Genomic DNA, 13,604 nt, shown 5'->3' with positions numbered 1-13,604 from the left:
TCAATCTCCTCTACGCTTCTTGTGCAGAACAAATCACATAATGAGGTCTCTGTAGGTCTAAAAAGCCGCCAAGTCACTTAAAGGGCAAAGTTTCCAAAACTAATACAGCGGCAACATCAGCAATGGGTGTGGTCTGACAGTTTCAAGTCCCGAGGCTCGACAAATTTATAGCACAGGAACATGCTGAGAAATCTCACAGGCATGCCCAATCTAAAAGAGGAGGTAACCCATCTAAAGTGAATGGTTGAAAACAGCTACAGGAAACTATGAATGTATGACTTAGATATTCGTGTCACTCGTCCTTGAGCGTATTTCCACAGCGAGCTGGACGAGGTGCCCGGACTTTGATGCAATTGTACCGGTATATTCAATCTGGGTTTGAATAAAGACATGGATATAAAAATACTTTTTTTTTTAAACCATGTACATAAATAAACTCATGCGGCTCAGTCTGATACTACATGACCATTACTTTCATTTCTTTCCAGGTTATGAGTTATATGTCATGTCCACTGGGTCCAGAGTGGCAGTTATTACATCACCAATCCCAATGAGGACCCTCGGCTTTGCTTTTAATAATTCAGCACATTTAAAGAGAGAGATTTAAGAGAGTGAATGAAGAACAGAGTTCAAACGCCTTCAACATACCAAGATGCAGGACAAGACGAAGAACACTGAACCCAACTGACCTTGTCTCCACTGGAGTAGAAGAAGTAGCGCAGGCGGACTATGTTGCAGTGGTCCAACTTCCTCATGATCTGCAGCTCACGGTTCTGAAGGAGACAAAAAAACATGAAGGATGGGTTAACGTTTCACATTTTAGACATTGGTCATGCTCATGATTCTTACAGCGAGTCTGGACTTTGATAGCTTTCGTTCTGGAACCAGGGAACAATGAGGGAAAGGTTTAGTTGAAGCTACAAAAGGAGAATCTGGACGTTGAGGAGTAAATGGCTGTAATATTGAACGCAGCTGGAAAAAAAAAAACACCTTATATCACCGACGCGTCTTGTGACGGAAAACATATTTGCTGCTTCAGTCATCGTGTCATCAGTCACGTGACCGTCACAAGGCAACGGGCCAGTTTGTTGGGAATCAGGATTTGAAGAAAAGAAAACTGGACGTCTACTATCTCAAGAATGTGGACTTAAATAAATAGAAAAATGGACTTTCATTCCTTTCGCTGGAAGGCTGGATCCCAGGGGATGAAACGTGACGACACAATTTTGTACTGTGTGGCATGTTGCCGGTTCCCATCAACGGCACCAATAGCAACAGAAAAAAAAGACAAATAGCTCTGAGATAAATATGTGAAAATACATGTACTGAAAAATAAAAACTGGTCTGATAAATCTTGGTCCTATAGTGCGATGAGCCACAGTTATTCACAGGGCCATTGGAATAAAACATAAGCACTGAAACCTGATAGAGCGCTCCATCTATATTCATACACAGTGTGTCCATGCAGAAAATGGTTGCACATATGGACTTTTCTCAAGGGTGGGCAGGACTTGGAGCATTACATAAAGCTTCAACAGCTCCATTATAGCCCCCACCCCCCCTTCTCCATTCTCCTTCCCTCCCCCTCTTTATCATGGCGCTTTGTGTTGACTTGATCTAAAGTGCTTGTGTAACATTTGGAGAGTGTGGACTCCACTTTAGAGGCTGAATTGGGAGGATGGTCATAGGAGGAAGCGCAACAAAGCAGCGAAAGTAATAAAAAAGTCTGTCGGTGGCAGAGTTGGGGGGGGGGGTTTCATTACATCACAATTTACATCACAATTTCACTTTTGTTGTGGAAGTCATGTGCAGTTTGCGTCGACAGAGCAAAGGCTTTGTCCTGCGCACTGGCATGGTCACAATAGCAGCACAGAGCACCCATATGGAGCGCAAAGACATGCGTATTGATATTCTGAAAATGTGATTCATTACAGCTACTCAGGTTTTAATCGGGATGTGAGTTTGTCAAGTCAAATTTGCATGAATGGAAATAATAACTATGAGCACAATTATTCAAACTAATATATTCAGTTTTGGGGCGGTGTTTCTGCTCCGTGGGTTTCTGTGAACACCGTGCTGTTTACATGCAGGAACTCAGAATTTTAAATAAGGAACATAACCAGAAGGTAATCAGCTTAAAGCCCACTCATAGTTAGAAAATAAGGTGTGTATATTTCTACTGACTCACACTAGCTCACTGACTGATTCCCTGGTTGACAGACTGGATACTGAGCTAACACGCTGCTAGGCAGACAGGTGAACCATGTGGTAGCGTTGCTAACTAATAAGCTGGCAGACCAATTTTTCAACATTGTGTGTGTGTGTGTGTGTGTGTGTGTGTGTGTGTGTGCTGTGGATTTTTTCTGGGTGAGACCGTCGCAGGATGTGCTGTTAACTAGCTGACCACAAAGCAGGTGATGATCCACAGTCGCCGCGTGACCTTATGCTTCACTGTTGGCCTAAAACCCAACAGCACGCATGTCGTCAGCCCCAAACTGGTTAAAATGTGTTCGCATGGGACCTCAATGTAAAAAAAAAAGGGCTGATTCATGAGCTGACTGAAAACACATGACTGAGTGACGAGCCAGAAAACAGCTGGGTGAGTGACCGACTAACCCACTGACTCCAAAGTTTACATGATAATGTGTGAAGGGCGGCAAATTTATAACTCTGGGAGACCGGTCAGTTGTGCTTTTTTATGATATTTTCAGCTTGTACATCAATGAATATTGAAATACTTCTCTATATACATCGTACATACCTATGTCTATGTTTATATATATAGTCAAATATGTATACAACTAAGAGTCAAATCAAATACATGGGTGTCGGAAAATACAAATCCTGGTTTTTGTTTTGGGTGAGAGGGACACAGTTGTACAAATATTTTTTCATTGATGATTAATTTGAGGATCATTTTACAGATTCACCTTTATCATGATAAGGAAAGGAGACATTTAAGAGATATTTTATCCATTCTCTGTTTATTAATCCAACATCTTGTCAAGAAAATAATCAGCAGATAAAACAATAATGAAATGACTCATTACCATCATGCCTAAAACAAACATCTTCTAAAATTAATCAGTCTAAAACCCATAGATAGTCACTTTACTTTAAATTAAAAGACAAATAATCCAAGCAAATATTAATATTTGCTAAGATAAAACCAGTGAATTTAACCACTGACCCTGTTTTTATCTTTCAGAGTGCACAGTAGCTACGTGCGTGACTGACGAGCTGACAGGCCGACTACCTGACCTGTCTGAATGTGGTTGTCAAAACAGTGAGAAGCTGTGTGTGAAGCCAGCAGCTGACTTACTGATGGGGTGACTAATGAGATGCCTCATTATGTGGGTCTGCACCACGCTGGCTGGCACGCAGCCATTTTCTGCCACTTGATGTGGATTTAAGCCCCTGTCGTTCTTCTTTTTTTGGAGTGGAGTGAGACGTCCGACCACTAACGACGACCTCATCATCTCAGCAGCAGCAGAAAACCCCCCCCTCACCCCTCCACCCCTTCTCATATGGCCTAATTCACTTACAGGCAAATGCATGTGGCTCCAACCATATCCCTCTGCATTTTCACACTACACACACACACACACCTCACATACTAAAGTGACATCATAGCACGTGGGTCACAAACCAGCCATCGAACCATCGTGCGCTGCAAGGCAACGCCCTCGTCTTCGTGCAGTGGCTTGGTGTCTGAGATTGTGTTTTGCTCTCTCTCTCTCTTTTCTGTGTGTGTGTGTGTGTGTGTGTGTGTGTGTGTGCGTGAGAAAGGTGGTACCATATGGAGGAGGGGCGAGACAGGCTGTTCAGTAAAGCCCTGCCCAGCTCCAGTTATACTGCAGTCGTTCCTGCTGACCTGTCATCCTCCAGTGTGTCAGCAGAGCAGCGAGCAGAGACACAGGGAGACAGATGGAAAAAGAGAGAGAGAGAGAGAGAGAGAGAAAGAGAGAGAGAGAGAGAGAGAGACAGAGTGGCTGAGTTGCAGGCTGGCTAGAAGAAGCGCCGCCCGGCCGCTACACCTGAGCACTTTATTCTGCTGATGTGTGCTGCCAGACGACTCCACATCCCAGTCTCCAGAAAAGATTAACAGCACAGAGCGATCGCACGCCGCCACCCACCCACACAAATACAAAATGTTTTACTGTTCTACAAAAGCAACAGTTTATATATGAGAAGACTGACTTCACGCTTTATTCTTCATATTGTCAATAAATCCCCCAAAATTCACAAACAAACAGCGCGTGAAGCCCAGTGCACACTGCACACCCGAGAAAAGATTCATGCTACAGGCTTCTGCTGCTCAAGACTACACAAGCTAAAGGCTAACTAACTAGCTGATTACAATAACTTTCTGAGCATCTCTCCGTCTCTCTGAGCTGGCCGACACTCTGCTGTCTAGACAGAGCTAATAAGCTACCTTGATAAGACGGCCCCTGTTAATGCAGCTTGCTATTGGTCAATGTCAAGAATAAAAATGATTTATGTGAGACATTATCTTATTAGAGTTAATTTGCGGTTATAAAAAGATAATACATTCCAATGTATCACGAATATTACATCACAAAATGTTTAAAATCACAAAAACATCATATTGTGACTTCAGTATTATGATAAAATCTTTTTTAAAGTATATTTTTTGTGGATTTTTTTTGCTTTTATTTGACAGTATAGTTGAGAGAGACAGGAAATGGGGAGGCAGAGAGGACTGTAGCCTCTGCATATGGGGGGCCTGCTCAACCCACTGCACCACACAGCGCCCCCATTATAATACAATCTAATGGTGGGGCCATACTGCTAAGGTTAGCATTAATCTAAGTAGTGATGATCATTTATAAGAGGTTTGGACTACACAAGAAATACCTGGTAGTTAAATTAATTAATTGATCCTTTGTTGACAGTAAGGAGAATACAGAAAAATGTTGTTGTGTTGCATAAGAGCAGCTACCAGACATGTGATCGCTCTGTGTGAGTGAGTGTTGGTTACTAATGCAAGCATCCATTTTCCAATAGGCTGATATGTGATCCCTCAGATGGGAGAGGAGAAGGACCCATCCCAGAATGCACCAGGAGCAGAACATAAGCATAAGCCCACCAAGACTGTCTCACCCATCCATCAGCTACACCCGAACACAGAGCCTATTCACATCATCATCATGTTTGTGTGTCCGTCTGTCTGTCTGTCTGTGTGTCTGTGTGTGTAGGAGATGTAAAATAAAGCATTCACACGTGTTGTACGAGCACGGCTTCACAGATGAGCAAATAAACCAATCAAATCAGACAGAAAAAAAAAACACAGAAGTGTGGAGGAGAGGCTTTTGAAGCGGAGGTAGAGAGCCGCCTTTTGAAAAGGAAACTGAGCACCGCAAGAAACAACAACGTGTGATCTTCAGCTGGCCGCCGAGCTGTTTAAACATGCCACCTGCTAGCATGTGCTAACCACAGACGAGACTGAGGGCTAACAGGAAGAGCAGGATATGACTTCACCACGGCCTGCATGCAGAGTCACAGTGTGTGTGTATGTATGTGTGTGTGTGTGTTTGTACATATGTCAGACAGACAGCTTTTGGTCTGTTAAGGACATTTGGGCCGGTCCTCTCAACTTCAGAAGGCTGGTTAAGGTTTGGGGAAGGAGCTAGGGGGATCATGTCTGCGTGTGTTGTCACAACTGAGGTAAAACAAGCATGTGCGTAGTGTGTCGCTGCCAAAAAAGTGTGTATTTTATGACAGATGGCGTGCTCCCACACCGTAGAGTGACATCATTTATCTTGTCTGATTTTTGGGTGGCGAAGAAAGGACGAGCAGCAGCAGCTGAAAGAGGAGAGGACGACGCTGCTGAACCTCTGAAAGGTTAAGCCCGGGGCACGGCGCTGCACAAGCATTTGGCTGAACCGGTTGTCGAGCACAGCAGTCCCAGAGCAAAAAAATAAAAGAGGAGTGTGTGTGTGTGTGTGTGTGTGTGTGTGGGTGGGGGGGGGTACGAGCAAACACATGCGACTAAACTTCAGTGGATCTCACAGTGTGAAGCTCTGCTCGTCATCTGTTGCCAACACACCCTGATTCTCCTGAATGGACGTCAAATAACGCAGCAAACGGAAATCAATATAATCCACTGATGGAGCTAGTTTACATTCTTTACCTGAATTGATTAACTTTACTTATGAAATGTTTCTTTTTATAAGGATATTTTATATATAAAGTATATAATATGAAACAATGGCGCTTGTAGGTGGACTTTGTTATATTGGGACAAAGTCAGGCTACAGTACCTGTTGCCCAATGTTTGCCTTCTTTGTGCTAAGCTAAGCTAACGGGCTAATGCTTGACATTTGCATGCAGTCATGAGAGTGGTTATTGATCCTCACATGTAACCCTCAGCGACAAGCAGCCTACTTCCCAAACTGCGAAACCCCTTTTGCTCTGATGTGCCGCCTCACAAACGTCTAGCCCTCGTCGTAATTACAAGATGTTTGAATGGGCTGAAAAATCCTGTGTGGGACGGGTTTGTGTCGGCCTCCTAGGTTTTTTCGAGCGCACATGTGGAAAACATTACAGTCACACATTGCATTGCATCATCTGGACTGTGCTCTTATGTGTGTGTGTGTGTGTGTGTGTGTGAGCTTTGTTCTGTAAAAGCCAGGGCACGTGTGGCATTAGCTCAGAACAAACTGATGTGTGGAGCGTACAGGAGAGAGCCGTGTAACCCTGGGCATTACATTCACTGAAAACACTTTGTTCTTGCCTTTTTTTATTCCTTGAAAGTTTCCTCATAAAAAAACTGACTCAGTTCTCAGTCCTCAAGAGGTATCTGTTTCTTTACGAATGCTACAGTTACTGGAGTGTTAGGTGCGCACATCTGAAAGGCCCTAATATTGTACATTAGAATAATTTCACACATGGCATTACATTATAAAAATGAAAATAATCATATAGCCCCATATTCAAAATATAAAAAATATACCGCGTTAATGATAAACAATTTATACAGTTAATATTTAGATGCCGTTTAAGGTTGTTTTTTTTACAGATTGAACTATGTACAGAGTTGTTATGAGCTTGCACGTGAATGTAATGGCACATGGGTGGAAGAAAACAGTGCACTGATCAATCAATAGAAAATTGACATATCTAATCAACTGTGAAAACTGGAGTCCGTAGTTTGTGGTTATGTGGTTATGTGATGTTAGTTGGTGTTTTGTTAATGCGGGGCTGTTGTATTACACCACATTAGTTTAAGTTAGCTGTGCCTAATAAATGTTTCTATGCCCGAAATATCAGTCATAATTTTGACACTTGTCCTAAATTGGCTGAGATCCACATATCTGGTTTCACCTAAGCCCCGATCCTGTTGGTGCACCCCTCACTCTTAAGCCTAGAAAACGTAATGAGAGTCTAAACAGCTGTCCCGCAGGCCCGGCCGCCTCAGCTCTTTTATCTGTGAGCTGTGAAAAAAGCCCCCCACCCCACCCCCCACGACCCAGGGAGAGGAGACAATGTCGCCCCGGCCAAGGAACAACAAGCCGTCAGTCAATCTGTCGATCTATCCGTCAGTCTATTCAAAGCACGGCAGGAGGATTCCGGCCGAGGCTTTTTGCTTGGAAGGAAATATGACATTTCCTCGGTGGCGACTGAGCTAAACCTGACACATGACTTGGAGTCAATGGGTTCGAGGTTGTTTGTGGGAGAAAAGCCCCTCCCCTCTCTATCCCCGACACACACTATACACTTCCTGCTAGAAGATATACACATTAAAGGACAATTCCAGGCGAATTCAAGTCAGGGGTGTATTTTCCTATCATTTTAGGTCTAAAAGAAGGAATCTGAAGATTTTCAGTTTAATCGCTCCTGTTTTGCGGTAGTTGCGTCTGTCCCCGCATCGCCACGGCAGCAATGAATGGGAGTGGATGTAAGTTCCGCTGCTTAAGCTGTTTACAGCCCTCAAAGCCGCATTTTTTTTCCACAGACAGCGTCAGATGGCTACTCAAACATGCACCGAGAAGTTTATTTACTTCAAGCAAGCCGACATGTTTGTAAAACTAGATCTAACTCAAAGTCTCCCGGAGTCTTGCGCGAGACCCAGTTGCCGTGCGCGGTGTGTTCAGGTGCAGTGGGAAAAGCTACCATTTGTGTCATAAACACAGGAATATCAACTCTTTACTTGCTTCAAGTAAAAAAAACTTCTCGGCGCATGTTTGAGTAGCCACCTGACGCTGCCTGTGGAAAAAAATGTACACTTGAAGCAAGTCAAGAGTTGATATTCCTGTGTTTATGACACAAACGGTAGCTCCTACTGCGCCTGAACACACCAGCACTGCAACTTCGGGCTCGCGCGAGACTCCGGGCTCAATAGCTAAACACTTTTGTCATTTTTCGCAGCTTCTCTGATCCAATTGTTTTTGTGGAAGACCCCATTCATGCCTCTTTCACTGTTAGTCAAACATATATAATCGCTGCAACTTATTATTTTGTTGTCGTTCTATAAAATAGACAGGGATAACCTGAGAGGAGAACATGTTTGTGTGCATGATTAGCATTGCTTCTTTTCAGTTATAGACAAATGAGAAAGTTGTGCAAGCCGGAAGATACTAGTGTGCGTGTGCTTCTTTTACCTTAAACCTCTTGTCTTGCAGGACCTTCTTGATGGCCACCAGCTCCCCGGAGTCACACAGCTTAGCCTGGTAGACAACGCCGAAGGAGCCGTTGCCGATAACCTTAGTGTCCGTGTAGCTGACCTCCTGTGGCCGGTCGGGGCCTTGGCCCGGAGTGGCCACAACTGTTGTTACCTTGCTTCCATCTTTGTCCCCTAAAAGATAAGAGAGATAGAAGGAGAAAAAAAAAAGCAGATGTTCAGAGGAGAGTAGTGTTTTTGCAGATTTACAACATCTTGACTTTCTCGTCACCACATCAGAGTCACACTGGGACATCTAAGACAGGTTTCAGGTTTGAATAACTTTCAGTTTTCTGTGCCGTGGAGAAATGGGACAACATGATGTCCTTCTTTCGATGGAGCCAACCCCGCTGGATCCAGCAGTACTTCTTACCCGTCAACAGCTGTGATCAGCTCCCAACTGACTGACTGAGCTGAAACTGAAAATTCAAACTCGAAAAAGTCCACACAAACAAACACGGCTTATTGATGAAAAACGTGTCATCGACAGGTTGGCAGCAATGTGTCACCGATGCGATCGCTTTAAACAGATCACCTACTACGGCTGAGAGAGATGCTGCGTGCTGTAGTCCAGCCTCCAACCTTGTCCAACGCAAAACAAAACAAGATGTCAGCCATGTGGAACTTTTTACAGTAAGAGACTGACGTGTCGTCTACAGTGCGTGCCAAAAATGATAAGCATCAGCCACACACCAGCTGATCTCACCTTTAGATGATCCGTATCAGTGTCTGCAGCAAAGAGATAAAAAAAAACAAAAAGAAACCAGACTAGGGCATCCCTTTTGAAAACCACCGTGAAATATGTCTGTCATGATCACAAAGAAAATGATTATTTCAACAGATGTAGAAACTTGATTCCTTTGCATTTCCTGTTTGACACTAAAGATCGGTGGTGCTTTTATAGAAATCAATGATCCGACAGATTTGCATAGGTGTACAGTCGGCAGTAGTTTCCGTTGTCCGTCCTCACTGGACCTTTGTGATTCACAGGATTGCTATCAGTGAATCGACGTAAGCTACCACGACTCTGTATTGCTCGGGATGCTAATGCACTATAGATGGGAATTTGCTTTTGCATGCCCCTTCTCCTCTTTATACCTTCCTCTGCACTCAGTCAGGCGCTGGCTCTGCTCCCTTGAGATCATGACATGGAGGCTTTTTCCTGTTTAAATGGGTTCTCCTGCTTCTGCCTCGCACTGCCCCCCTCCCTATCTCCCTCCACACACACACACACACACATATAATCCATAGTAGTATCAAAGGCTAAAGTTCACATTTGCTGGCAGTGAAGGGACAGCCACACAAGGCTGTATGTTGTATTGATGAGTGCTGCCTCTTAAATAACCCCTAAACTTCCACACAACTGTATACAACAAATCCCCAACATGAAAGCTGCAGACTCTCTAAATCAGATTATTATGTCTCTTTCACACAAACTGCAGCAAGAAAAAGTTGTACAGGAGCCAAAACCCACACCCACGCACTTAAAAAAAAAAAAAAAAAAAATCAAATCCATGTTAAATTTGTCTAATTTTAGGTGAGCTGGTGAGACAGATGCTGTCGAGACATTTGTCAGCAGCTCATAGAGGGTAGAAAATCATGCTGATGAATGGATTAGTGCTGCTTGATAATCATGGCACGCTGTTATTGAATAGACATGTCGTGCGGCACGCTGTGAGGGCAGACCACCTCCACACAGAGGACACGGGCAGGCTAAAAGGTCTTATCCAATAAGAGGTCCTGCTGACTTCTGCCAATCCACACACAAGTCCTTTTTTCTTTCTTTTTTTTTTGTTACGTGTGTTTGTTCCTGTTTGTTTGTGTTGTGTGTGTGAGTGGTCCAATCACTGAGGATGTGATTAGGATCAAAGAATGAGTTGTGGTGGGGGCTGGCAGGGGTCAGAGAGACCAACAGGTCCTCACTCTCCAGGACTGAGTCTAGAAAGACAAACCGAGGACGAATTCTGACACGACAGAAATAGACTTTGTAAGAGAGAGAGAGAGACAGAGAGAGAGACGGAGAAATGTGAGTCTGCCTACATATTCCAGCAGGGCCATTTGTATGACGCCTCTGCACTTCCTCCAACCGTGAGAAAAGTCTGTGCACAGTCAAATACGCACAAAAGCCACTCACAGTGTGATATTACACTGGTGCAAGCAAGGAATGACGATGTATTTGGATTTATTTTTTATTTTTTTGCATTTGGAAGTGTGTGTTTGCCTGTGTGTGAAGCAGAACCCTTCACAAACTAATCTGTTCAATCTGTAAAAAATCATTTCTGTAATCTGTCAGTTTTTTTAAGCAGACAGAGACTCGTCCCAGTCACCACCACTGACTTGTGAAGGATCATCTTCACACATGAAATAAAATTCCCCCGCTACAATAAGTGATTCCCAACCAACCTCGCTAACATGCACCTGCAGCGTTTCCACGGCTACTTTGTCAATCAGCCTGCCAACAACGATATAACTAGCATGATAAATGTTACTCGGCTACAACAAAGCCAGACAGCTGCTGGAACTTTTCGCCAGAGGCATCAATATCTAATTTAGGTCACGGGGCTAGTTCAGGCCACGACTCAACACGGCGAACGTGTGCACACACAATGAGGCCAAAGCATCACTAGTGTTGGGGCAGTTAAACAGGACACGTTACCGGTTTCACCTCTGATGATCCACATATGAGTAAACAAGAGGAACACTCCAATTATTAGTTGATTAGTCGCTCAACAACAAATGGATTGCCTTTTTTAATTGGGGTAATTTGATTGGATATGCTAGTTTTTCACCATTTTATAGCTTTGTAAACTGAACATCTTTGGGGTTTTGGTCTGGATAAAAGCAGGCTTGTGATGATGTTAATGACTTTAGTTGCAGCTCTAAACAAGATTGAGCATTAGCTTGATTTTGTTTCAGGCTGTTTAAGATGCTGTGACTTGGACCATACTGCGTAGCTCTGCTGCTGTGATACCTTCATTTATTATCCATTAAGTGCAATATACTCTTTTACTTTTTAGTGTACAGCTAGCATGACAAGTTTTTTGTTTTTTTTATCCGTCTATTATACATCTATTTTACTGTCATTATATGTTTATGTGATCTTAAATAAAATGTTGAGCTTTTAGAGCGCACTTTTCACGTGTTGCACTTTATGAAAATGTTTTCATTGTTTTTATGTTTTTTGTGTTCTTAAGTCTCCTTCTCTGTATCTTATTTTTTAAATGTTTTTCTTGTCTTTGTGCGTTCTTACACTGCTAAATAAATTTCCCTCTTTGGGACATTAAAAGCTCTGAATCTGAAATGTGACGTTCTGGATATTCTCAGTGTGACCCTGTATTTTTCTGAAGAGGTCCTACGTGAGTCAGTTTTCTGCAGTGAATCTGTGCTCAGATGTTTCGCAAGAGTGTCTCTTATTTCGCTTTGTGTCTGTAACCTAGGAAATTCTATTTAAACATTATCCAATTTTCTCCACACCTGGCTACAAATATTTCCCACGCCTTCACAAACTTGTATTTCTGCAGCATTCTCCTCATAGGTCCTCGAAGGGTCAAACGCTGTTCAATCGCAGGCCTTCAAACTATTTCTAAGCATCGTTTCACAAGCTCAAAATCTCACTAACCCGTATTTGGGCCCATAAATCTTTTGTTATTCACTTCCTGACCAATAGATTACAGTGAAATCATTCAGTAGAGCATGTTCAAGAGGTATGCCCAGATAATAACGCCTTGAAGCAGGTAGTCAACAAGATAACTGAGGAAACAGTTTCTGTCAACACTGTTGTATATTCACGTATTTGTCCTTCCACAGTAAGACAGACACTCATTTCATTTGTAACCAGAAGTACATGAACCCACTAAGTACGTGTTTCCCCTCTGGTGTTGATGTATATCTATGCGTCTCACATAAACAAAGACACTGTTGTTGCCAGAGTTGACTTGAATTACTCGCCACAATGAGCACTCCAAATTAAAGTCAGCAACAAGAAAAAAGCATCACATATGGCCCTAATCCTCTTCCGTACTAGCAGGTTGTAGCTCTAACATTATTCATGTATTTACTTCAAGACGAGGCAGATTTTTCACACCGCTCGTTTGCATCACTACAAGCAAATGTCACAGAATGAGTGACTGCCAAACCATCCATATGTTCATTCCTCGCTGACACTGGCAAACAAATACACTGCCAAACACATGCATAGATGTATATGGCATAGAATTATACTACCACAGACACAGTGATCAAACACGAGGCTAATGACTTTAATGTTACAAACCGCTTTAATCATTTAAAGGGATACGCCAACATTTTCTTCCGTGTCTTGCCTCACTCCTGAGTCCATGACAAGCAGATAGACACCATCCTTTCGACTGTGCGTTCAGTAACAAGGGAGATAGAGCCTGTATCGCCCGTAATTAGCTTAGCTCAAATGCTGGAAGTGAATAGGTAGTGTTAGCCTGCCTCCTACCCGAGCCGAAATCAGCAGTCAGAAGCTGATTTCATTTTAGCTCTAAACTCTGTAATATCACTTTATCGACATTTCAAACATTTTTAGGCGAGAAAGTAGCCGCTGTTTACAATTTTGTTGGGATGAATTTGGTACTACTCAAGCTAGCCGTTGTGACCAACGCACTTCTGGTTACTTTCACAAAAAAAAACACCCATTTCCCTTTACATACAGAAAACCATGACGATAGAATTTGTGCTTTTACTTTGAAATAGGAAGCTAACCTACCCTCGATGTAGCTAGCTTGAACCGAAATAAACTGTCTTTGCTTGAACCCTCCGTTTTGACCGATCTCGTCCCGTTACCGGCATCTGACCGCTCAAGATGCCTTACCGGAGAGTTTTGTCAGCTCTGAGACGAAGACCGGTCCGCCGGTTTCCATTTAGAGTTGCTGAAGAGTTTCTCTGATGACTTTAG

The 13,604-nt window shown here is 43.1% G+C and overlaps 1 protein-coding gene across 2 annotated transcripts in view; it reads right to left on the bottom strand.

The window, feature by feature from the left end:
* The window catches only part of gsk3ba (glycogen synthase kinase 3 beta, genome duplicate a), a 36,486-nt gene that overhangs the window by 16,435 nt on the left and 6,447 nt on the right, over positions 1-13,604 (bottom strand). For both annotated transcript variants that reach the window (XM_085765993.1, XM_085765994.1), the window contains exons 2-3: positions 8,625-8,818; positions 690-773 (exon numbers count right to left, since the gene is read on the bottom strand). In XM_085765993.1, coding sequence (XP_085622119.1) covers positions 690-773; positions 8,625-8,818 — 278 coding nt within the window. The remainder of the gene's footprint in view (positions 1-689; positions 774-8,624; positions 8,819-13,604) is intronic.

This window comes from Trachurus japonicus, chromosome 21 (genome assembly GCF_045865225.1).
Source record: "Trachurus japonicus isolate A0001 chromosome 21, Traja_1.0".
NCBI lineage: Eukaryota > Metazoa > Chordata > Actinopteri > Carangiformes > Carangidae > Trachurus > Trachurus japonicus.
Note: the sequence above shows the minus strand (reverse complement) of the source record. Positions and strands in the feature narration are given on the sequence as shown.